General features: G+C 39.5%; 1 protein-coding gene across 1 annotated transcript in view; it reads right to left on the bottom strand.

Annotated features, from left to right (window-relative positions):
* Positions 1-21,437, bottom strand: part of ARMC4 (armadillo repeat containing 4) — a 185,329-nt gene extending 163,892 nt beyond the window's left edge. The window contains exons 1-7 of the mRNA XM_030798068.1: positions 21,377-21,437; positions 17,520-17,782; positions 9,681-9,838; positions 7,307-7,499; positions 6,474-6,580; positions 6,133-6,269; positions 3,760-3,876 (exon numbers count right to left, since the gene is read on the bottom strand). Coding sequence (XP_030653928.1) covers positions 3,760-3,876; positions 6,133-6,269; positions 6,474-6,580; positions 7,307-7,499; positions 9,681-9,838; positions 17,520-17,743 — 936 coding nt within the window. The 5' untranslated portion in view covers positions 17,744-17,782; positions 21,377-21,437. The remainder of the gene's footprint in view (positions 1-3,759; positions 3,877-6,132; positions 6,270-6,473; positions 6,581-7,306; positions 7,500-9,680; positions 9,839-17,519; positions 17,783-21,376) is intronic.
* Positions 21,438-22,918: the final 1,481 nt, after the last annotated feature.

The raw sequence follows: 22,918 nt of genomic DNA, 5'->3' as shown, positions 1-22,918 counted from the left end.
CAACTCAATAAAAAACTGAATAGCCCAATGAAAAAAATGGACAGAGTCCGAATAGACACTTTACCACATAAGATATGTGAATGGCCAATAAGCACATGAAAAGATGCATTCAAGAACTGCAAATTAAAACCAAATGAGATACCAGTACACACCTATTAGAATGTCTGTAGTTAAAGGACTGACCATATCAGTTAATGATGAGTATGTGGAAGAACTGGGACTCTCATATATTGCCTACATCAATGTGAAATATTGCAACCACTATGGACAGCAGTTTACCAGTTGCTTAAACATACAACTATCATATGACCTTACCACTTCATTCTTAGGTTTTTAATCTAGGCACAATGAAACTATATGATCATACAAATCCTTGTACAAAAATGTTCTTAGTAGTTTTATTTGTAATAGCCCAAAACCTGAAATAACTACACATCTATTAACAGGAGAGTGGATAAACAAATTGTGGCATATCCATACAATGGAATAATACACATCCATAAAAGCAATAAATTAATGATAGATGAAAAGCATGGATGAATCTCAAAAGGAAACAAAAATCTGCACAAACCATACCACAAAAATTACAGAACACCAAGGAAGATCCTAAAGGCCTCCAAAGAGGGGAAAAACAAACAGTTTATGTGGAAACATAAGCCTTTGAAATGCTAACTAAAAATTAATTTCAAATGATTACTCTAGAAACAACTGAGAGAAAATAATAAAGGTATTCTCTAACATCTGAATCCTCAATTTTTTCCCTCCGATGTACATCTTTTACTCAGGAGAGTCTACTAAATAATGGGTGCACCAAGAAAAGAAAAACTGGAGCTGGGCATGGTGGCTCACACCTGTAATCCCAGCACTTTGGGAGGCCGAGACAGGTGGATCACCTGAGATTAGGAGTTTGAGACCAGCTTGGCCAAAATGGCAAAACCCCATCTCTACTAAGAGTACAAAATTAGTCGGGTGTGGTGGTGTGCACCTGGAATCCCAGCTACTATGGGGGCTGAGGCAGAAGAACCACATGAACTCGGGAGGTGGAGGTTGCAGTGAGCCAAGATCACACCACCGCACTCCAGCCTGGGTGACAGAGCAAGACTCCATCTCAAAAAAAGAAAAGAAAAGGAAAACTGAATAGAAGGCAACTTCCTCAACATGCTAAAGGCCATATAAGAAAATCCCACAGCTAACATCAGGCTCAATGGTGAAAGCCTAAAAGCTTTTCAATTAAGATCAGGAGTCAGGCTAGGCACGGTGGCTCACAATTGTAATCCCAGCACTTTGGAAGGCCAAGGCAAGCAGATTACTTGAGGCCAGGAGTTCGAGACCAGCCTAGTCAACATGGTGAAACCCTATCTCTACTAAAAATCTAAAAATTAGCAGAGCATGGTGGCAGATACTTGTGATTCCAGCTACTCAGGAGCTTGAGGCACGAGAATCACTTGAACCCGGGAGAGGAGGTGAAGGTTGCAGTGAGCCAAGATCTATGCCACTGCACTCCAGCCTGCAGCCTGGGTAACAGAGTGAGGCTCTATCTCAAAAAAAAAAAAAAAAAAAAAAAAGATCAGGAATCAGACAAGGATGCCTGCTTTTACCACTCTTATTCAACATAGTCCAGGAAGTCCTAGCCACAGTAATTGGTCAAGAAAAAGAAATTGTAAAAGAGTCTAAATCGGAAAGGAAGAAGTAAAACTATCTGTATGCAGATGGCATGATCTTGTATGCAGAAAAACCTAAGAATACACACACATACACACAGAGTTAAATGAATTCAGTGAAGTTGCGAAATTCAATCTTGATTTTAACACTCAAAAATTAGATCTGATTTGATCACTCAAAAGTTGTATTTCTATACACTAGCAGTGAATAATCAAAAATAAAATTTAGAAAACAATTTCATTTACATTAGCATCAAAAATAATAAAATGTTAATGAGTAAATATAATGGAGAAAAACTTGTACACTGAAAACTTCCAAACATTGCTGAAAGCCATTAAATACACAGATAAATGGAAAGATATCTCCTGTTCATAAACTGGAGGACTTAATATGGTTAAGATGGCAATACTATTTAAAGCAATTCATAAATTCAATGAGGTCTCTATCAAAATCCCAATGACATTTCTTGCAGAAATGTAAAACCAAGCCTAAAACTCATATAGAGTGTCAAGGAATACCAAATAGTCAAAACAGCATTAAAAAACAAGAACAAAGTTGGAGGACTCACACTTCCTGATGTCAAAACTATTATAACTATAGTAATCAAAACAATGTGATACTGATATAAAGAAAGACATATAGACCAACGGAATAGAACTAAAAGTCCCCAAGTAAACTCTTCCATCTATGATCAGTTGATTTTCAACAAGAATGCCGAGACCATCCAGAGGAGAAAGAACAATCTCTTCAACAAATTGTGCTGGGAAAACTGAATATCCACATGCAAAAGAATGAAATTGGAGCCTAATGGACAACAATCAACTCAAAAGAGATCAAGGGCCTAAAGTTAAGAGCTAAAACTATACAATCCTTAGAGGAAAAACAGAGGGGCAAATTTTTCATGATGTTGGATTTGGCAATGATTTATTAAATATGATATCAAAAGCATAGGCAACATAAGAAAAAATAGGTAAATTAGGCTTTGTCAAAATTAAAAATGTTTCTGCATCAAAGGACACTATCAAGAAAGTTATAAGGCAACCTGCAGAACAAGAGAAAAAAATTGCAAACCTTCTATCTAATAAGAGGGTTAACATCGGGTATACACAAAAACTACAACAACAAAAAGATTCAATTTAAAATATAAGCTAAGGACTCAAGCAGACATTTCTTCAAAAAAGATATATAGATAACCAACAAATATATGAAAATATGGTCGACATCACTAATCGTTATGGAAATGCAAATCAAAGTCCCAATGGGATACCACTTCACACTGACTACGATGTTTATAATTAAACAACAACCTAGAAAATAAGAATTATTAACAAGGATGTGAAGAAAGTGGAATCTTTGGATAATGCTGGTGAGAATGAAAATGGTGTGGCCCCCATGGAAAACAGGTTGGTAGTTCCTCCAAAAGTTAAATACAGAATTATCATATGACCCAGAAATTCCACTTTTAGGAAAAGACTCAAAAGAATTGAAAATAGGAACTCAACAGATACCTGTACACCAATATTCATAGCAGCATTATTCACAATACCCAAAAGGTGGAAACAACCCAAGTGTCCATCAAGGGATGAATGCATAAAGCAAAGGTGGTCTATACATAAACAAAATAATATTCTACCATAAAAGAATGAAATTCTGATACATGCTATAGCACGGATGAGCCTTGAAAACACTATGCTAAGTGAAAGAAGCCAGACACAAAAGGACAAATATTATATCATTCCAGTGACATGAAATATCTAAAATAAGCAAACTGATAGAAATAGCAGATCAGAGTTAACCAGGAAGTCAGGGAAGAAGGAATGGGGAATTATTGCTTAATGGGTGTAGAGTTCAAGCTGGAGAAACAAAAAAGACTTGGAAATTGACAATAGTGATATTTGTACAACATTGTAAATGTAATTAATGCCACCGAATGCTGAACAATGATACTACATTTATAATATTTTTATGTTATGTTGTAAAAAAACACTAACAATAAAAAGTGTCCAAAAATAGGCAAAATTACTATTTTTCTTGTACCATAGAAAGTTGTTTAGTAACATAATGCTATGAAAGCTCAAAAGAAACCATAAAACTTACCTGTTTAGACATATTTTCTGAAAATTTTGGTGACTTTTCTCTTAAAAATGCGACAAGGTTTTCATAAATTGAACCTTTTCTCTCATAATTAACGTCCCCTTCATCATCTGTTTTGCCCTTTGGGAAAAAACAAGTTTCGTTCTATGATTAACATAAGAACAATTATAAGAACCTGATCAATACATCACAAGCTAAGCACACATATTATTTTCATCTCTGAAGGATCTATATGGTAGTCTTTATACAGGAAATGTATAGGCAAAATCCTTCCCCCTTAATTTAATGTTATCTATTTTTCCATTCATTCACTCATTCCTTCCTTCATTCAATTGTTCATTCATTCAGCAAGGCTTTACTGAGTACCTCCTATATGCATGTAAGGCACTCTGCTATTCAGCAGAGAAGTGACAGCTTCCTTCTCTCCACTGTCCTCTATTCTGAAAATGCATTATGACCTCACGAGCCTTAGTTGACGATGTCATAAAAGTCTTCAAGGTTAGAATTTAACCATGGAAAAGCCTATGTTTCTGTTTGTCACACTCTGTTCTTCTGTCTGTGGCATGGTTGCTATAGGCTTATTTTCTGGATCTCTGTGTAACGATCTGTCCACACACCCATGTGTCTCTCTCTCTTCTTGTGTCTTTCCTTTCCTCATTTTCCTTTTCTTCCCTACCTCTATTGTTCTTCCATAACAGTATATATATGTATGTATACACACACATCACATAACTATATGTACATAAATACATATAACTGCAGTGTGTTATATATAACTGTATACACAAAAACATTTCTATACATATAACCAGTGTGTTTTAAATTTTGTTGTAATTATTGAGTAGTTTTATGGTCCTCGTCTTTCATTTTTTTAAAACTTAAAGGGATACTTAGATATCTCCATGCTAAATAAGTTATATGTACGTAGATCAATAATAACCTTTGACAGAAATAAAGACTCCCTGCCCCCCTCCAGAAGGTCAAAGAAAATCATTCCTTCTTTTGTCCCTTTATTCCTAATTAGAGATTTCATTTTTCTAAAATATCATGATAAACCAAAGCAAAATCTTATTCATCTACTTCCTCTTTGTAGAAATGAGCTCAGTGTCATGCTAATAAGAAAAGCACCAAAAGGCATGTCAGAAAGATGACTATAGGTAATCAGAAAAGAGGCTCCAACATTTTGGTACCAACCCAAGCCAACATGTAACAACCCTCCAGGCAGTCCCCTGTGGTGGCTGGGTCCCCATTAAGGACTTGGATCCTCCTTGTAGAATTTTGTTTCTGAGTTCCAAATTTATGTTGAAGATACTGAGAGCAGGATGTTGCAGAGGTGAAAGCTAAGCTCTTTCTAGCTGGTTCTGTGAATAGGGATGAGACTGAAAGTGTTTTAATCCAGAACACTGTGTGCTGTTTATCACTCAGCTCAAAGCCCAGCCATCCAGCCTCTACTTTGTGCTACTCACGCGGGAATCTGCAATGTCGTATTTCTCCTTTCACCAGGCTAGGTTAGGCTCGGTCATTAGAATCAGCTAAAGGAAGACTGAAAGGCTGGGAGAGGGAGGAGGGACCTGCTGCTTCCTGCTGGCCCACTGTCCCTGTTAGAGTCACCCCAGCAACGGCCCTTCTTTCCACATAGTGGCAGTTGCTTCCAGTAGCAACGGTTGGTTCCGGTTTCCAGGTTTGTTGATTTTTCACAGTCCCAGAAACAGGCTCACTTCACCCCTGGGAAATATCACTATCAGTCATCCAGTGCTCCATTTTCAAAGGTCCGGGTCCCAGCTCTGCCAGCTCTACAAGGATCCTCTTCCCGAGGTACGAGCATTAACTGGGCAGTGCCCACTCTCCAGAGATCTGGAGTCCTGCCTCATGGAGATGGTCTGAACTCTGTGGGGACCAGCACAGACTGGAAGTGGATCCTCCCCAGAGGTCTGGGTCCCAGCTCCATGGGGCACTGTCTCCTACCTTCTACATTTAGATAAGCCCCTCTCTTTCCCTTTGTCCCTCCAACTCTTAGGATGCAAGCTACAGTCATGACATCTGTATTATCTCAATGTTCCTTTTTTGACCTTTCTATCCTTTGGTAGCTGTGTAACGAATCAGTGAAGTGATTATGTTAAAGACATTTATAAAGTGGAATGGGTCACTTTGAAGCCCATTTCTTATCAGATTGGCTTAATGACCTGCAGTGGAGAAAAAGAGAGCTAATTCTGAAGCTATTTTGGATTTGCCAAGCAAGCATATATCAAAGGAATCTGCTTCTATCTCACCGAACAGTAATTCATTCTCTGTGGTCATTGGGACACACCCTTGAGACATCTACAGCTAACAACCAAAGTCCACTGGCTTTAGTTACGTTTTTAAAAATTTACTTACACCGTTTAAAAATACTCCTCCTGCACTGCAAGTAATGCACAGAGTCTCACTATCGTGAGGTTTCACCAGCACATAACAAATTTCCCCATGAATTTGTCTCCACGGTGGGGCTCGACATCCATTTGAAAATTCATAATCTGAAACCAATCATCAAGCAATTAACAGGAGTTCCTTAACCTAGAGTTTGGTAAAAAGTGTTGGCTTCCACAAAATAAATATTGTGGAAATTTTAAGCTTTCCCCTTCTTAAACCTTCTCTTGTAATGTAGACATTGAAAGCATTTTGCAAATGTAATTATGAAAATGTAAATAACATAAAATGAGCCTGAGAAAACATCAAACCTGAGGTATATTCAATAGATTCCAAGACTGTTTGGTCTCCTTTTCCTGAGAAACGTTTGAGCAGTTCTATATCCTTCTTCACCGTCATGGGACTTAAACTTATTTCTCTGAAATAAATGTTTAAAATGTCAGCTTAAATACTTTAAACAGAATCGAGGAAACACATGAACACATTTCATTGTATCAGGAGAAATATCTTTTTTGTAATTAAAATTGCAGTTAATTTTAGCCATGCTATAATCTTATAACAGCACTGTCAACACATCAAGTAATTAGTGATTTATGTTTAATGCAACATTAAACATACTCCATTAAATATTCACTTTATTTCAAGCTGATAATATTCTAACACTAAAAATATTAGAAAATGAACATGCTTTGGACTATACAAACTACATGATATCTGCATTATAATTTAATAATTTGTGTAATAGTCTTGAGAGCATTTGAAAATAACAAGGCCACCTAATGTCTTCAGAATTGCATGAAACCCCACAAGAATGTTTTAGTGATGTTACCTGCAATTTTTAATTTTTAGAATTGGAATAAATGAATCCCAAGAAAATTGTTTGTTCCAATAAAATGTAAAGTTAAATCCATAGCAATAACTTCCATACTTTACTTTTCTTATGTCTTTTTTTCTAAAACTCTGAAAGCAACTTTGTAACTAATTTTTAAAGGTTCCTTTTTAATTTTTTAATTTTAATTTTAATATTTTATTATTTATTTAACTATCTATTTTGAGACAGAGTCTTGCTCTGTCACCCAGGCTGGAGTTCAGTGGTGCAATCTTGGCTCAATACAATAGAGGTTCCTTTTTGAAAAAGACTCACAATGAAATATGTTTTAGAGAATGATTGAGGAGGTGCAGATCCAATTGCTTAAGCAGCATAGCGATCTTCATCTTAATTTCACTTTCAGGATCATCATCTCTGGTAATTTTGCCAAGAATATTTAATGCAATTGAGTCTACTTTCATTGTATTATAATCGAAGCCCAAGATTTTTACTATGAGGTCTCTGTTAGCTGCCAAAAAAAAAAAAAAAGGAGACAAATAAAAATTATCCTATTGTCTTCTAGCACAACAAACATTAAGACTAATAAATCCTTCAAAGTCCATCCAGACGTGTTTCTTTCATTAAGCTTTTTCTAATCGACCCAATTAGAATTCATCTTTACGTCTGAGATTCCATTGCTTTTAGGAACTTTCTTCTATCTCATGAGATGCTCTAGTTTGTATTGTAATATCATCTATATATCTCCCTAATAGCACAAAGACCAAGACAGTCATTAATTCTTTCTTTTTAAATTGGCTGTGGGGCATTGTTCAGAACGCACAATCAATTAATACATTCAGAATTTATTTGAAGATAGAGAAATAGTGATCTCCTTAGAAGAATCATCACTAGAACTATACGTGCATGTGTGTATGTGTGTGTAGCAGTGCTGGGTATTTATAAAGGCTTTCTTTCCAAAACAGCATGCTTTCCTAAGCCTACAGACCCAGTAGCACTCTTTTGCAACTATTCAAATGGCTTAATATTTGCAATGCCATATGATCTTAGAGTTGGAAAGCACATCTAGCCATATATATAATATATACATAATGTAATTATATATATATTTAAATTATAGTGAAAAACAAATACCAATTCATTGTCAAGGCTGATATAGATGTGAAAGTTGAACCCAGAGGTGCTGAAAACAGAATTTGGTTAATGTCAAAAACCAATATGGTTGAAAATGAAGGAGAAAGAGGAAAACCCTTGTTTAGAATGGAGAAATTGGAGAAAGATGAAAATATGTATGCATTGAGATGGGGATGGAGAGGAAGGCCTATGAGACTAATTCAGAAAGCTTAACTTAAATGAAATGAAGAAAAGTATAGTGAAGGCATTAACATTCCCATGTGGTCACGGGATATGCCACGGCCTTAAGGCTGAGGAAAGGACTTCACTGGCGGGGAGGAGAGCAGCGAAAAGGAGACAAAGGAATCAACCATTTATTGAGCATCTCAACTTAACAACCTTATGACTGTCATCACACAGAGATTTACAAAAAGAGCAGGCGGATTCTGGGGAATGGCATAAACCTGACTACCAAATTGCCATGTACCATGCAACTTGGACCTGAAACTAAGGGTTATACCAAAATTCTTGCAGAAATGGCAAAATGCAGCAAAGGATAAGTATTTAGTGAATGGATAAGTATTTAGCTATATAGAACTCTATGTATTATAGAGTGGATGGATAAGTATATAGCCATATAGAACTCTATGTCTAGCAATTGAGTTGAATTGAATGAATAATCTTTCATCTATTAACTACCTTCTTGAATTCAGCTTTATTCTTCAAGACTTGATACCCTTAGCAAGCATAAAAAGAGGTTGCTATCCTGAGGTTGGCATAAAAAAAAAGACCATCTTCCCGTCTCACATAGAAATGGGCAGAATTCAAATACCTTGTGCCAGAAACCCATTGGTCACATAATTCCAATAAAGCAGAACACATACATTATCACCTATGATTAGGTATTTCTACTTATAAGAAACATTTACAACACAATTATAGCAGGCAACCACATTCATTTTTTCTATGTTAGATGATTAGATGATAGTGCAAACATCACATATTTTTAAGAAGAAGCAAAATATTTGCCACAAAGTTGAATGACTGTAACTACTCACAGAAGACTGTGAAGTCCACAGTGGAATATGGCTGAGAAAAGTGAAAAGGGAGATTATTAAAAGCCGTCTCTGCTAAAGAAAGAGCCTACATTCATTTTAAAGGAAAAAGATTGTCATTCAATCTATTCCTTGGCAGTATGCCAAGAGAGAGTGGATTCAGAGGCCAGCCCTTGTCATCTGTCTTCTCTCCTGACACTGACCTAACAGGCTACAGCCCCCTGTGCTTTCCAGAAGCTGAGAAGGTTCTCTTTCAAACCACATGCTAAAATCAGAAACCTAGAAACTTACCAGTGGTAAGGTAGCAGGCCTTTCATTTTAAAGCAGAAATTTGATAGGAGCATAATATTGCAGCCAAGGAAAATTAATAACATTTTCATGAAGTTGTACATTTGACTTTTTACCTTGTAGATTGTAGAATTTTTTTCAAGAGACTCTAACAAATGATCCTCCCACCCTTTCCCCATTTTCCCAGCAAGATTGTTTCTAAAAGCTCAAATCACAGACTGGAGCATTAAGATCACCTTCAACACATGCTTGGGCTTCCTTCAACTTCCCAGTTTTGGCAATAAGTAGCAAGCGTGACAGCTGCCCAAAGCTCCTGATTTTAATTTGTGGTACAGAGAGAAATAGCAAAGGCTGTCCATTTTTATCAACTTCTTCTGATTTGACTGTTGTTTCACTAAAAAATAAAAATAAAAAATTGAAAGCTTCATGCTACCTAGAGGCCAGTAGAAGCTAAATTTAAGACATTTAGACAGATTATTCCTATATCTCATTATAAAATACAGAAAATATAAATACATCTGGTTAGTAGCTCATCTGTTTTCCCACTTTCTTCCACATGCAAACTCTTAAATCCTCAAACTTACCAGCAACCCTAGTGACCAACAGGATATAACCAAGGAAGAATTTTTTTTTTTTTTTTTTTTTTGAGACGGAGTCTCGCTGTGTCCCCCAGGTTGGAGTGCAGTGGCGCCATCTCAGCTCACTGCAAGCTCCGCCTCCTGGGTTCACGCCATTCTCCTGCCTCAGCCTCCCGAGTAGCTGGGACTACGGGCACCCACCAACACGCCCGGCTAATTTTTTGTATTTTTAGTAGAAACGGGGTTTCACCATGTTAGCCAAGATGGTCTCGATCTCCTGACCTCGTGATCCACCCATCTCGGCCTCCCAAAGTGGTGGGATTACAGGTGTGAGCCACCGCGCCCGGCCGATTTTTTTTTTTTTTTTTAGCAATTTCTTGAATTCACAATTGAACTCAAATAGTCACAGTTTTTGTTTTTGTTTTCTAAAATGTGTTGATTTCTGGCATCTTTTTAAAAATCATTGGTTCTGCAAAACCCTTCATGCTTTGGGGATTTCTAATGTTATTTTATTTATAAAATTTTTACACCACAGTAATTAGTGGTTAGGAGTTTTCTTGGCTACACTGTGTTTATGAACAAAAAAGCTATAAAAAAAAAGCAAACTCAAGGCAAACTAGATCCTCTCTGTGAATTCCTTTCCCACTCTAAACTCCTTTATTTGGTTTGCCTTGGGATAATAGGCAGTTTTTCTAAATGGACTCTTCCTGATCAAAAGTTATTGAGTCTCCTAGCTTTGTGTTTCCATCCATTTTAATGATTTTTTTCAGGTTGGCATTTAAAAAATATTAAGATGTTTCCATGGAAGTGATATTTCTATAGATTTCTACCACTTACAACATTAACTAAATTGTCTAGGTTTTGTATTACAGGAGGCTATCTCTGATGAAACTCCTGACACCTTCACACCTGATCTAGCTTCTTTTTTTTTTTTTTTGAGACAGAGTATCCCTCTGTCACCAGGGTTGGAGTGCAGTGGCGTGATCTCAGGTCACTGCAACCTCTGCCTCCTGAGCTCAAGCAATCCTCCCACCTCAGCCTCCAAGTAGCTGGGACTAGAGGCACATGACACCATGCCTTGCTAATTTTTGTATTTTTAGTAGACACGGGGTTACACTATGTTGGCTAGGCTGGTCTTGAATTCCTGAGCTCAAGGGATCCACACACCTCGGCCTCCCAAAGTACTGGGATTACAGGCGTGAGCTACCACACCTGGCCTGATCTAACATATTCTGAATTGCAATGTAGATACACAGATGTAAAATGTTGCTAGTTCATCAGAAAAAGTAAATCTGACTGACCCAGATTACTTATTACTGACGATCTCACTGGAATAAAAACAACAGGATAGGAACTAGGGGAGACAGAATGATGTTCACATCTGAATCCCCAAAACCTATGAACATGTCACCTTACATGGCAAAAGGGACTTTGCATAGAAATTAAGTCAAGGATCCTGAGATGGGGAGACTATTCTGGGTATTTGGAGGAAGCCAAAAATAATCACCAGGGTTCTTATAAGAGGAAGACAGGAGGGACAGAGGCAGCAACGGGGTTACGCTGATGGAAGCAGCGGTCACAGTGATGTGGAGACATGAGCCAAGGAGCCATGAGCCATGAGTCATGAGCCAAGGAACATAAGGGCCTCTAGAAGCTGGAAAAGCAAAGAATAAATTCTCCTTAAGCATCCAGAAGGAATGCAACCCTGCCGATGCCTTGATTTTAGCCCTGCAGATTCATTTTAGACCTCTGACCTCTAGAACTGTAAGATAATACATTTGTGTGTGTTAAGCCATTAGGTTTGTGGCAATGTGTTACCGCAGCAAAAGAGGGCTCACAGAGGGACTTTATGAGTCCGATTCTGCTGGGTGCAGATAGGGACTGCCCCTATCTCCAGCACTTCAGATAGGAACTGCACATAGAAGACATTTAGTAAATATCTGTGGAATAAACGAATGAATAAAATATTTCTAGACTTGCCAATGACATGCATTGTGTACAAAATGTATATTTCCTCTAAAATTAAGCTTCTGGAATAATGTCCTTAGAACTGCGAGATTTCTTAAAGGCCTGTTACCTAAAGGTTACTTCACATCAAGGGCTGGCCATCACACTAAGTGGACGGTGAGAGTACTAAGTAATAGGCTGACCGAATGCCAAAGATACCAAGCTACTTAACTAGAGAGAGTGAAACTCCTGGTGAGAAACCAAAGGGCACAGGTGACATTTTTCATTGCTCCTACCAGTTGAAGCCTGTAACTTAACAGAGAAGTCAGAAATAAAATGCCAGCTACATTAACCAGGCATGGTGGCACCTGCTTGTGGTCCCAGCTGCTTGGGAGGCTGAGGTGGGAGGATCACTTGAGCCCGGGAGGCGGAGGTTGCAGTGAGCCAACACCACACCACTGCACTCCAACCTGAGTGACAGAGTGAGACCCCCTCTCAAAAAATAAAATAAAAATAGATTTAAAAAATAAAAAACACCAGCTATGGACAAGATTTTGAAGAGGAAGTTTCAGTTTTCAGGCTCACAGTTTCTAACACCTGAAGAACGAGCTCTTGGAAAGAAAAATGCTGCACCCACCTTGTGAAGGTCAGGAAGAATGAGCTATCAAACACTCCAATGACCTGATGGAGACACTTTTAAACCAGAATCGTGGAAGGGAGCTAAAAATTCTGTTTATACTCTAAAGCAAGAAAGCAGAAAAGTGTCTTTTTTCTTTAATCCTCAGTATCGAGTTTAGTGTCCTTTTTTTTTTAAGAGACAGGATCTTGCTCTGTCACCCAGGCTGGAGTGCAGTGGCACAATCATAGCTCTTTGCAGCCTCGAACTCCTGGGCTCAAGGGATTCTTCTCCCTCAGCTTCCCAAGCAGATGGGACTACAGCCGCACGCCACCACACCTGGCTGTTTATTTATTTATTGGTCTGTTTATTTATTTATTATTTATTGTTTAGAGACAAGGTCTTGCTATGTTGCCCAGGCTAGCCTTGAACTCCTGGGTTTGAGCGATCCTTCCATCTCCACCTCCAAAAGTGCTGGGATTACTGGCATGGGCCACCGCACCCAGCCTCATTTAGTGTCTTACTACCTAATAAATGTATGTCTAAATAGTAACATAGAAAATAAGGCTATAGCTAAGAAACTAGAAGTTCTCAGGGACAAAAAATAAACAGCTCAGTAACAAAACTTACAGCCACTGACCCTACTACTGTGACTTAGAAATTTTACCAAAATGCAATAATTATTGTCTCATAAAACAATATTATTTTATAGGTTGAGTGTAACCTTAGAGATCATATAAATTCAGGCTTTCATGATATTGATCACAAAACTAAGGTCCAGAGAGGTATGAATTGTGTGTGAATTGCGCATTCTTGCAGGGAAGAGAGCCATCGCTCAGGCGACCTGATTTCCTGTCCCAACTCCTACCAGAATATATTTTTATCTCGACGCATATATATCACTGAGATGCAGTGGAGTGAGATTTAAAACTAAAATATGGCAATATTATAGCACATTTGATTCAAAATCATACTGTAGTTCTACCAGAGAAGGAAAAAAAATCAGGTAATAACATTTTCACCATGTGATTCTGAGTGCTTATCCAATTTATAAATTTCCCAAGCTACATTAGAAAGAATCAAAGTGCCTCGGTTCTATGTACCACAGATGGTATTGCCATTGACTGCTGTCATTTGTTCTTAGTTTACAGCAAATTTAGGCTTCATTCTGAGGTGTTTTAGGAAGACCATTAAATTCATCCTGTCTGATAAGAACAAAAGCAATTGCAAATGATAATACAAAGAGACCTATGATTTCCATGAAATGAAAGTAGAGCTATTGGACCCCCAGCCCCCACCCCAAAATTAAATGTGGAGAGATGATGACAAATGTTATAACATGATGAAAACACTGGGAATCATTCTAAGGAAAAGACAATCACGTAACATGAACAGGGCTATGCCCATCTATTCAATTAATAATGATCTACACAAAAGGACAGAAGGCAGTTGATGAAACATAAAACCTTTCCAGTGTGTGACTAAAATATCAGTTTCAGTATCAGAGGCTCATTAGCCTAATCAGAAAAAGGATGATCAAACTTTTATTGACTGTTGCCCACAGTGCATTTGGAATGTGCAATATCAAATGAGAACTAAAGCCACAGATATAAATATATTGCCATCAATGTCTGCAGAGACCAACAAAAAAGGGGTAGCTTATCTACTTCGGCAGAATTCCAGTGTAGATAAAACTTAACTTGTTTTGGAACAAGACGCCTGAGAGGTCTACCCACAAGGACAGGCATCCACCTTTACTTTAAAGTATCCAAGGACATTCCTATTTGATAGAAACACATCCGGAGACTACAAGTTCAAATCCTTCAGGATAATCATGGCCTTACACATGGATGCCCAGACCTGAGTCCTGTCTGGAAGGAAAGTAGCTTCCCCACTTTCAATAAATCTATAATAGTGTACTAACAACAGAGAAGCCAGAAGAGTGTGCTTGGTCCAAAGGGCAATGAATGAGGTCATGGGGACTGTTTTGATAATAAATTCTTTGGGCAATTGAGAATATCTCTGGTTGACATCACTTGTTGTCATAGCAAACACTGAGTGGCTACGGGTTACTGAACTTTCTTTGGTTTGTGGAGTAGACCAAGTGGCATAGTCAAGACCTGGATGCTAAAGCATCTGGTATTTTCCATTATGACCAAAATCTCAGCTGTACCCTTTGCCTTCTTCAAGGCAATCTTGGTTTTCATCAGAGCCAGGCAAGCACAGTTTCCTTCAAATACAACAGTAATACCTCTCTCTACCCTTCCAGTACCAAAGATATCAATAACGGTCAGACACAAAAAGAATGGATTGAGAAATTAGCCCAAGGAAAAGTTGCATAGTAAATGTGACAGAAGTATAAAAATCAAGGGGTAATTGTTTCAAAATGTCAAAATGTCCTTCTGAGGAGGGAACACTGTGCATAAAGACTGCATGCAGAGCTGGACACAGCGGCTCAGGTCTGAAATACCAGCAATTCAGGGGGCCAAGGTAGAAGGATCTCTTGAGGCCAAAAGTACAAGACCAGTCAGAGCAACATAGTGAGATCCTGTCTCTACAAAAAAAAAATGGAAAAATTGACCAGGCATAGTAGTATGTGCCTATAGTCCTAGCTGCTTGAGGGGCTGAGGTGGGAGGATCCATTGAGCCTAGGAGTTTGAGCTGCAGTGAACTATGATCATGCCACTGCAGTCCAGCCTGGGCAACAGAGCCAGACCCTGTCTTAAATAAATACATAAATAACTGTGTGCTGAGATATAAGAATGGAAATAAAGCAAAAAGAATCTGGACAAGAATAGGGGGAAATAGTGATAGATTTGAGAGGTGTGTGTCACAGCCCACCTAACTAGGGGTCAGATGTGATCATGTTTGTGCTTGGAGCACAAAATTTGTACAGAGGCAAAACAATTACAATCATGATATTCTTTTCTGTCATCTGCTTTAAATGCATTTTTATAAAATTATTAAATTTTTTTTTGAGATGGAGTTTCTCTCTGTTGCCCAGGCTGGAGTTCTGTGGTGCAATCTCGGTGCACTGCAACCTCCACCTCCCAGATTCAAGCAATTCTCCTGCCTCAGCCTCCCTAGTAGCTGAGATTACAGAATGTGCCAGCACGCCCGGCTAATTTTTGTATTTTCAGTAGAGACAGGATTTCACCATATTGGCCAGGCTGGTCTTGAACTCCTGATCTCTGGTGATCTGCCCACCTTGGCCTTTCAAAGCGTTGGGATTACAGGTGTGAGCCACCGTGATCAGCCAAGTAGTTAATACATTTTTAATTTGTTTTACGTAGGAGATCATATTTCAAAGGTTAGGAAAAAAGCTGAACAACACAGAAATGACAAGCACTTCTGGAGAAAGTTACCACTGGCACAGTTAGAAATAAAATGCACCATTAAAAAAATAAGATTTCAGGCCGGGCGTGGTGGTTCACACCTGTAATTCTAACACTTTGGGAGGCTGAGGCAGGCGGGTTGCCTGAGCTCAGGAGTTCAAGACCAGCCTGGGCAACACAGTGAAAACCCATCTCTACTAAAATACAAAAAACTAGCCAGGCGTTGTGGCGGACGCTTATATTCCCAGCTACTTAGGAGGCTGAGGCAGGAGAATCTCTTGAACCTGAGAGGCGGAAGTTGCAGTGAACCAAGATTACACCACTGCACTCCAGCCTGGGCAAAAGAGCGAGACTCCATCTCCAGAAAAAATAAATAAATAAATATGACTTCAAACGACTCAGGGAGAAGGCCGACCAACAGAAGAATTAAAGAGCTCTTGAAATGCAGTTTAAGAATGGTTTTGCTGCAGTTCTAAAAATGAAATTCTGACTTCATTCTCACAAATAATCCCAAAGGGAGAAAAGGGAAAAGGCATCTACAGGAAGCTTTGGCTAGCTAGGGAACTGTTTTTGATATGATCAGACTGTAAAAGTTCATATCCAAACCAAAGAAGAACAAGGTGGTAGAAAATAGAATGCCTAAGGTGCAAAATAAACTGAGGCTGGCAAAAATATATGTGTGTGTGTGTGTGTGTGTTTGTTAGCTTGCTTATTGTATAATTATAATGCTTAATGAAATAATACATTCTTATACAATTATATTTAATTTGTTCACATAATTTATGCGTGTGTGTGTATATATATATTTTAGCCATGTTTGAATGAGATAGATTAAGAGTTCACTGTTTGAGACAAAAGTAAATTTTTTTTTTTATCTCAGATTTGAAAGGCTCTAATCTGAGGACAACAATAATTCTTAAGAATTCTCTCCCTCATATTGAGCAAAATCAAAATTCATCACTCATCACCCCTCCCCACCACCCCCTGCTTCTATCCCAGGAATTGATCAATTTAAATACCAGAAGAGATGTCATCTACATCAGAGGGCACAAAACCAATAGCTCCTGGCATCTGGCAGGTAATACGGAAGTACCCCACACATTTATAGAAATAAAATTCAGAAGAATATGGATGACCTGGTGTGGTGGCTCATGCCTGTAATCCTAGCATTTTAGAAGGCTGAGGCAGGAGGATCACTTGAGGCCAGGAATTTGAGACCACCCTCTGCAACATAGCGAGACCCCGTCTCTAAAAAGTATATATATATCTCCACATATGGGTGGAAAGGCCAGGCATAAAGCAGCAATAAATGTTGGCAGTGTAGTGACCTAGATAATGGATGCCCTGTTAAAAGAAATTTACCCACGAAAATTAAAATTTTGTTTAATTTGAAAACTTAAATTTAAAACTTAGAAAGGTATTGTGTTGGCCAAGCTGAATACCCTCAGACTTCACCTGTGTGTCTCTGGTTCACATTTCCTGGTTTAGAGGGCTTCTGAGGTTCAGAGAGGTTAGCTGACTTGCCCCCAAACCTAGAACCAATTGATAATCATATGTACAACGAAGATATCAAATCCTAGAAGCAAGTAACTGGCTTACCTGACAACATAACCTGATTCAAATGCTGAGGGCGCCAAACTTGTGTTCCACTCAAGTGGTTCCACAAAAACAAATTTTGCCTCTTGGGGATGTTTATAGATAAAACTCTCCACAAACATAATAATTTCTTTCAATATCGCTTCATTTAGAGGGGTGATTTCGAGGGTTCCCGTTCCATGTCCCGCAGCAGTCCACTGCGCCAATTTCGTCAGAGCCACACCCATGGGATCCGCCAGTGCTCAGACCTGAGCTTAGCACATGCACTACATCAGAGTAGAAAGAGAAAGAGACGATAGCATCCACCTTTTCCTTGGAACATTTTTCATTCTCAAGTCTTTAAACTAGTACTCCTCATCCCACATTCTGCTTATTAATCTTAGAAGATTGATTTTTTTTAAATTATCTAATTGCTCTTCAGTTCAATGAAGTAGTAAACCAGCACTAGGTAAAACTGCCTAGTATTTAAGAAATTTCCGGTATTTGCCCTGAAATTAATAACTTCTTTCTAGTTTCCCTGGGGCCTAAGAGAGAGGATTCAAACAGATAGGTATAAAACCCAAACAGAAAACTCCAAGAGTGGAAAACAAAGAAGTGGAAGAGGTTGGCATTAAGGGCTTTTGTTCACAGCTCTGTTGGGAGCCAGCAGTTTCAGGGACAAATATTCCTTTGAGCCAGGACACACGTTGTTTAGAATTACACTATTAAACTGAATACTGTTATCCTGACTTTCTTATAGTGACAATATCTGTATCATCACAATGATGACTGAAGAACATGATTCTGATAGCTCTGGTTTCCCCAAGTGCCTTCTGAGTTAAAAAAGAAATAGGATAAGAACAGTATTGTGAAATATAATTTTTTTTCTGAAAATTGATATAGGACATATTGATCCTATTACCAGAATATCTGGACAATCCAAATACTATTTTCCCTGCCTGTATATCCTGCCCAGATGACATTTTACTGTAATTCACAACCTTCTTAAGAGTTAATGTGAGAGATGTAGGAATAAGTGAGACTCTTTCAGCCATTTTATCTAAATTAGTTATCGGAAGAGTCTAGCAGTAAAATTTAAAACCAATTCAAGTGAGACAAATTTCACATTGGCTAAATAGAAATTAGTCTGTAAAAGAAGATCTTTTTAAAAGTAACAAAATCTGTAACGTTAAATAAGAGCCAAGTTAGAAAGCAAGTTCTGACTTCATAATGAACATTTAAGGCTTTTTTTGCAGATAATCTGTACTTGTTTCTTTTCTCATTTGTAATAACACTTACTGATAAAATCTTTCTTCCAGAATATTAGAAGAATGATTACACAGTTAAATATAGAATAAAATTGGCTTTCTTCTCCCATCATTATTACAAAGGCATAAAGTACAAAGATTAGACTTGGAGATTTTACATTCTGTACTGTATTAAATCTTGGAACTATCTATTAAATTCAATCACAGGAGATCATTGGATCACAACAGGGCCGTACCTTCTGCTGATAAAGAGTATAGAAATATTATAGAGATGTCTAGCTATCAACATGATAGGAAAGGGGGCATTATCAGCCTTTAGTGTTGAGGACCGACAATGTAAAATACCCTTCTGTGCAGGACAGTACCTTAGAAGGAAGAATTCTGCTGTAACCTCCAGGCACCTGGTAAGTGAAAAACTTCAGATAAGCACTACCTGAGCCTAGAATTTTTCTACACTTTGCAAAAATTGCAGAGTATTTTGTCACAGTTTTATTACACCCTGAATTTTCCAGAATTGTAGCTATCATAAATGAAAGGAAGGTTGTACATACTTTTACATGGAATTTTACCAAGAGCTCGGCATTTTGGAAAATGACACCATTGATGGCAATGTTATTAGAGAAATTTAAGTTGCAATGGCACATGTGTATCAGTCTGCATTTGGGGCTGCTGTGTTCACAGTCATTCTGTGTAAGGCTGGACATCTGACTACTTCCTTATATATTCTCGTGTAGTGGTACTTGAGCGTTTACATGCCGGTATTTTCTTACAATTATTTTCTTTCATTTTACAGTTAGCATGCTATCAATATTTAAAACTATATTAAATATGTAGGATTATAATCTATGATCTTGATTTCAGGCTAGCAAAGCAGCATTACAACATATTTGTTATAAAAACCAAGTACTGGATGAGACAGAGTCGAGAATAACTGATCCAGACATATATATCAAAGTGGTCATGAAATAAAGCGTAGAAGTTAGTGCACGAATTTGTTCTGGGTGTTTGTTTTGGTATTCCAGCATTTTGTTTCTATTGCTAACTGATGAGAAACGCTTTAGATTTAAACACATAAACATGTTCTGATGTGTATGTGTGAGTCTTGAATTTCCCATTGTTGTGTAAAATAAGTGCAAATCAGTGTAAAATAGTGTGAAATAAGTGCAAATAGCTTTATCTTATACAGAAAGGCTTAGGTGAACCGTTCTGTCTTTAATCTTAAGTATAACATTTGTTTTGGTAATCTTATAAAGATTGCTTCTTGTACATTTTTAAAGAAAAAATGCGAAATTAAATAGATTATGTAACGCTATGGTAGTCAACATACCATATAGTAACTTCTTGAAGGACCCTTAACACAGAATTAAGAAATGCAAAATCGTTATTTTCGTCAAGATAAATTTTGACAGAAATGTAACATTTGAATCTATTCAAATTGTATTTCCAAGTCTAGTGAACCGTAGCAATGCACAAGTTTTATTCAAGAAGGTTGGTCAGCTTAAGAAAACTTCAGGGTGGCCTATGACAATCCAGAAGGCAAGATCAATGTTATTAGAAAATAAATAAATAACTGGTGTTCAAAAATGGTCGGTATAACTCAAAACTAAGATTTTAAAATCAAGACCAGTTGTTCTCCAGTTTCTACCCATTGCCAAGCTCTTTTGGCTTAAGAACCATAGTTAAAATGAATCCATGTAAATACACAGCACATACCTTTGAAGTAAAGAAAGTAAGTTTAAAGATTAAAAGGAAAAAAGTTTTGGTTACGTGTTTACATAAACTGGGATGTTTACATAAACTAGGAGTCACTTAACACTCACTTTTCTCTTTATCCAATAGATACCACAGATTGTTTTTCTTTCTAAGGGTCAATTTCAAGCTTCCAGCATCATTAGTGAAACGAAACCCATTCGGGAATCACGTCGTTAACACTTAAACAGAAGCACAACCGAATTCTTTAGGGGGCTATGGAAAGGCAGCCATCAGCTCTGAGATCTGTGAATGTGGTTGGTAACATCCACCCGCAGTCCGCGCATACACGGCTTTCTGAGAATGCATAAGTTACTCAGTAAGACCTACAGAAAATCGAACTTTCAGACATGACATGAACAGGGCCCTAAGTAAAACCAAAGCTAAGCCTAGTGTGGGATGACAGCCCTCACCAGACTCGTTACAAGAAGAGGGCGTCAGAGCTGAGACCCTAAGTTTCCAGGGATGGATTCGGTAAGGGGACCAGGAGGGAAGGGACGGCGAAGACCACGCTGGAGCTGGAGCGGGAGGCAGAGCTGCAAGGGCGGAGCAGAAACACGAGTTGGGGGAAGGAGAGGCAGGGAAGCGGCGGGAGAAGTGGCGAGCGGATCCAGGAGGTGATGGGGCCGGAGTAGAGCAGAGCGGGGCGCGAGGACTGAAGACCAGACGGTCCCCAACCTAGGGCCGAGGCAGGGTCTCGCGGGGAGGAAGGAGCGAGATGGGGCTGGGAGAGAGAAGGGAAGGGGGCGGGTCTTGGTCCCCGGGAGGGAAAGGGGAGCAGGCGAGAGCAGCAGCGGCGGGGCCGGAGAGCTGCCTCGGTTTCCCGACCTACGCGGCCGGCTGCAGAGCCCCAGCCGCACTCACCTGCAGCGCCCTGCCCCGCCGCAGTCGGCGCCCGCCTGTTGCTAGGACGCGGGTCAACACTGCGCGCCCGGCGGCCGCGCACGGCTGCGCGCTGGTAAGAGGCCTACAGGGCCCGTGCCCTCCCCCGAGCGCCGCCGCCTCCTTCCGCTCCCAATCTCACCCGGCCGCGACCGCAGCCCCGTCCGTCACCCCCGTCCCGGGACCTCCGCGTATCCAAGATTCCCGCGGACCCGCTGCACCGAATGCCCACGCCAGAGACGCTCTGCGCCCGCGCTGGGTTCCAACCGCCCCGGCCACCTGCTGCTTTCCGCTAGGCCCCTCCCGGGAAACACCTTTATTCAACTTTGCGTCTCCCTTTCTCAAACACTCTTATACAACTCCCCAGTATGCATCCCAACTCACTCCACGCAGTGGGAAAGGTCGACTTTGACGGAGGTCGTGAGCAGTTGCGGGGTCGGGGGCAAGTTAGCAGAAACTTAAAATGGAGCGGAAAGGAAACAGAAAATATTGCTTAGAAACCCTTTTTACATTTCTCCACAGGCTTCCAGACAAGTGCGTTGTATGTACCTGAAATCTTCACTGAGTACCCTCAAGTAGCATAAGGGCTCTCCTAGAATATTTGAGGCTTACATGTTTCTCTCCAAAAAAACAAATGTGGTAGAATACTCTGATACTCACCGGGAAAGCAGAAAGCGCTCTTCAATAGGGCAGAGGATCGGAGTGAAATGAAAACATGTCCCCCATCTCTTTTTTTAAATGGCCTTTACCTTTGTCCATTAAGATGGTTTTGACCGCACCTCTAGACACCCTACCAGCAAGAGTCCCAACTGGACACCAGTGAGGGATAAAGGAGTGGGAATATTGAGGTGGGGGGGGAGTGGGTGGGGAAGAATGCACTATCTTGGGGTTGGGGGACACGGTGTTTAAGGACCAATGCCGGAGCATTTAGGATGATGGGGTGTTTAGGAATTAAAACTGGATTCTTTTCTGGATGCCAAAGAGGCAAATGTGGAATGATGTTAGGATATCACCCGTCATAATATTATACGGATCCAGCTCAAAGCAGAAGAACCTTTCTGCAAACATGTAGGGATATGAGGTATCGATATTTGTCCTTTGTTTTGGGTTTTTTGGAGGGTGGGGGACGAAGTCTGGCTCTGTCACCCAGGCTGGAGTGCAGTGGCACGATCTCGGCTCACCGCAACCTCTACCTCCCGGGTTCAAGAGATCCTCCCGCCTCAACTTCCTAAGTAGCTGGGATTACAAGAATGCACCGCCACGCCCGGCTAATTTTTGTACTTTTAGTAGAGACGAAGTTTCACCATGTGGGCCAGGTGGGTCTCGACCTCCTGACCTCAAGTGATCCACCCACCTCGGCCTCCCAAAGTGATAGGATTACAGGTGTGAGCCACCACACCTGGCCTGTTTTGGGTTCTTTTCTTCTCTCTTTGAAAGTGCAAAAGTTGTTAGGAGTGGAATAGTTTCACCTAAAGGAGCTACTACTTGCAGAGAAGCTTCGACTTGCAACCAGTGAGAAAGGGG

This window comes from Nomascus leucogenys, chromosome 18, assembly GCF_006542625.1.
Source record: "Nomascus leucogenys isolate Asia chromosome 18, Asia_NLE_v1, whole genome shotgun sequence".
In the NCBI taxonomy this organism is placed as follows: domain Eukaryota; kingdom Metazoa; phylum Chordata; class Mammalia; order Primates; family Hylobatidae; genus Nomascus; species Nomascus leucogenys.
Note: the sequence above shows the minus strand (reverse complement) of the source record. Positions and strands in the feature narration are given on the sequence as shown.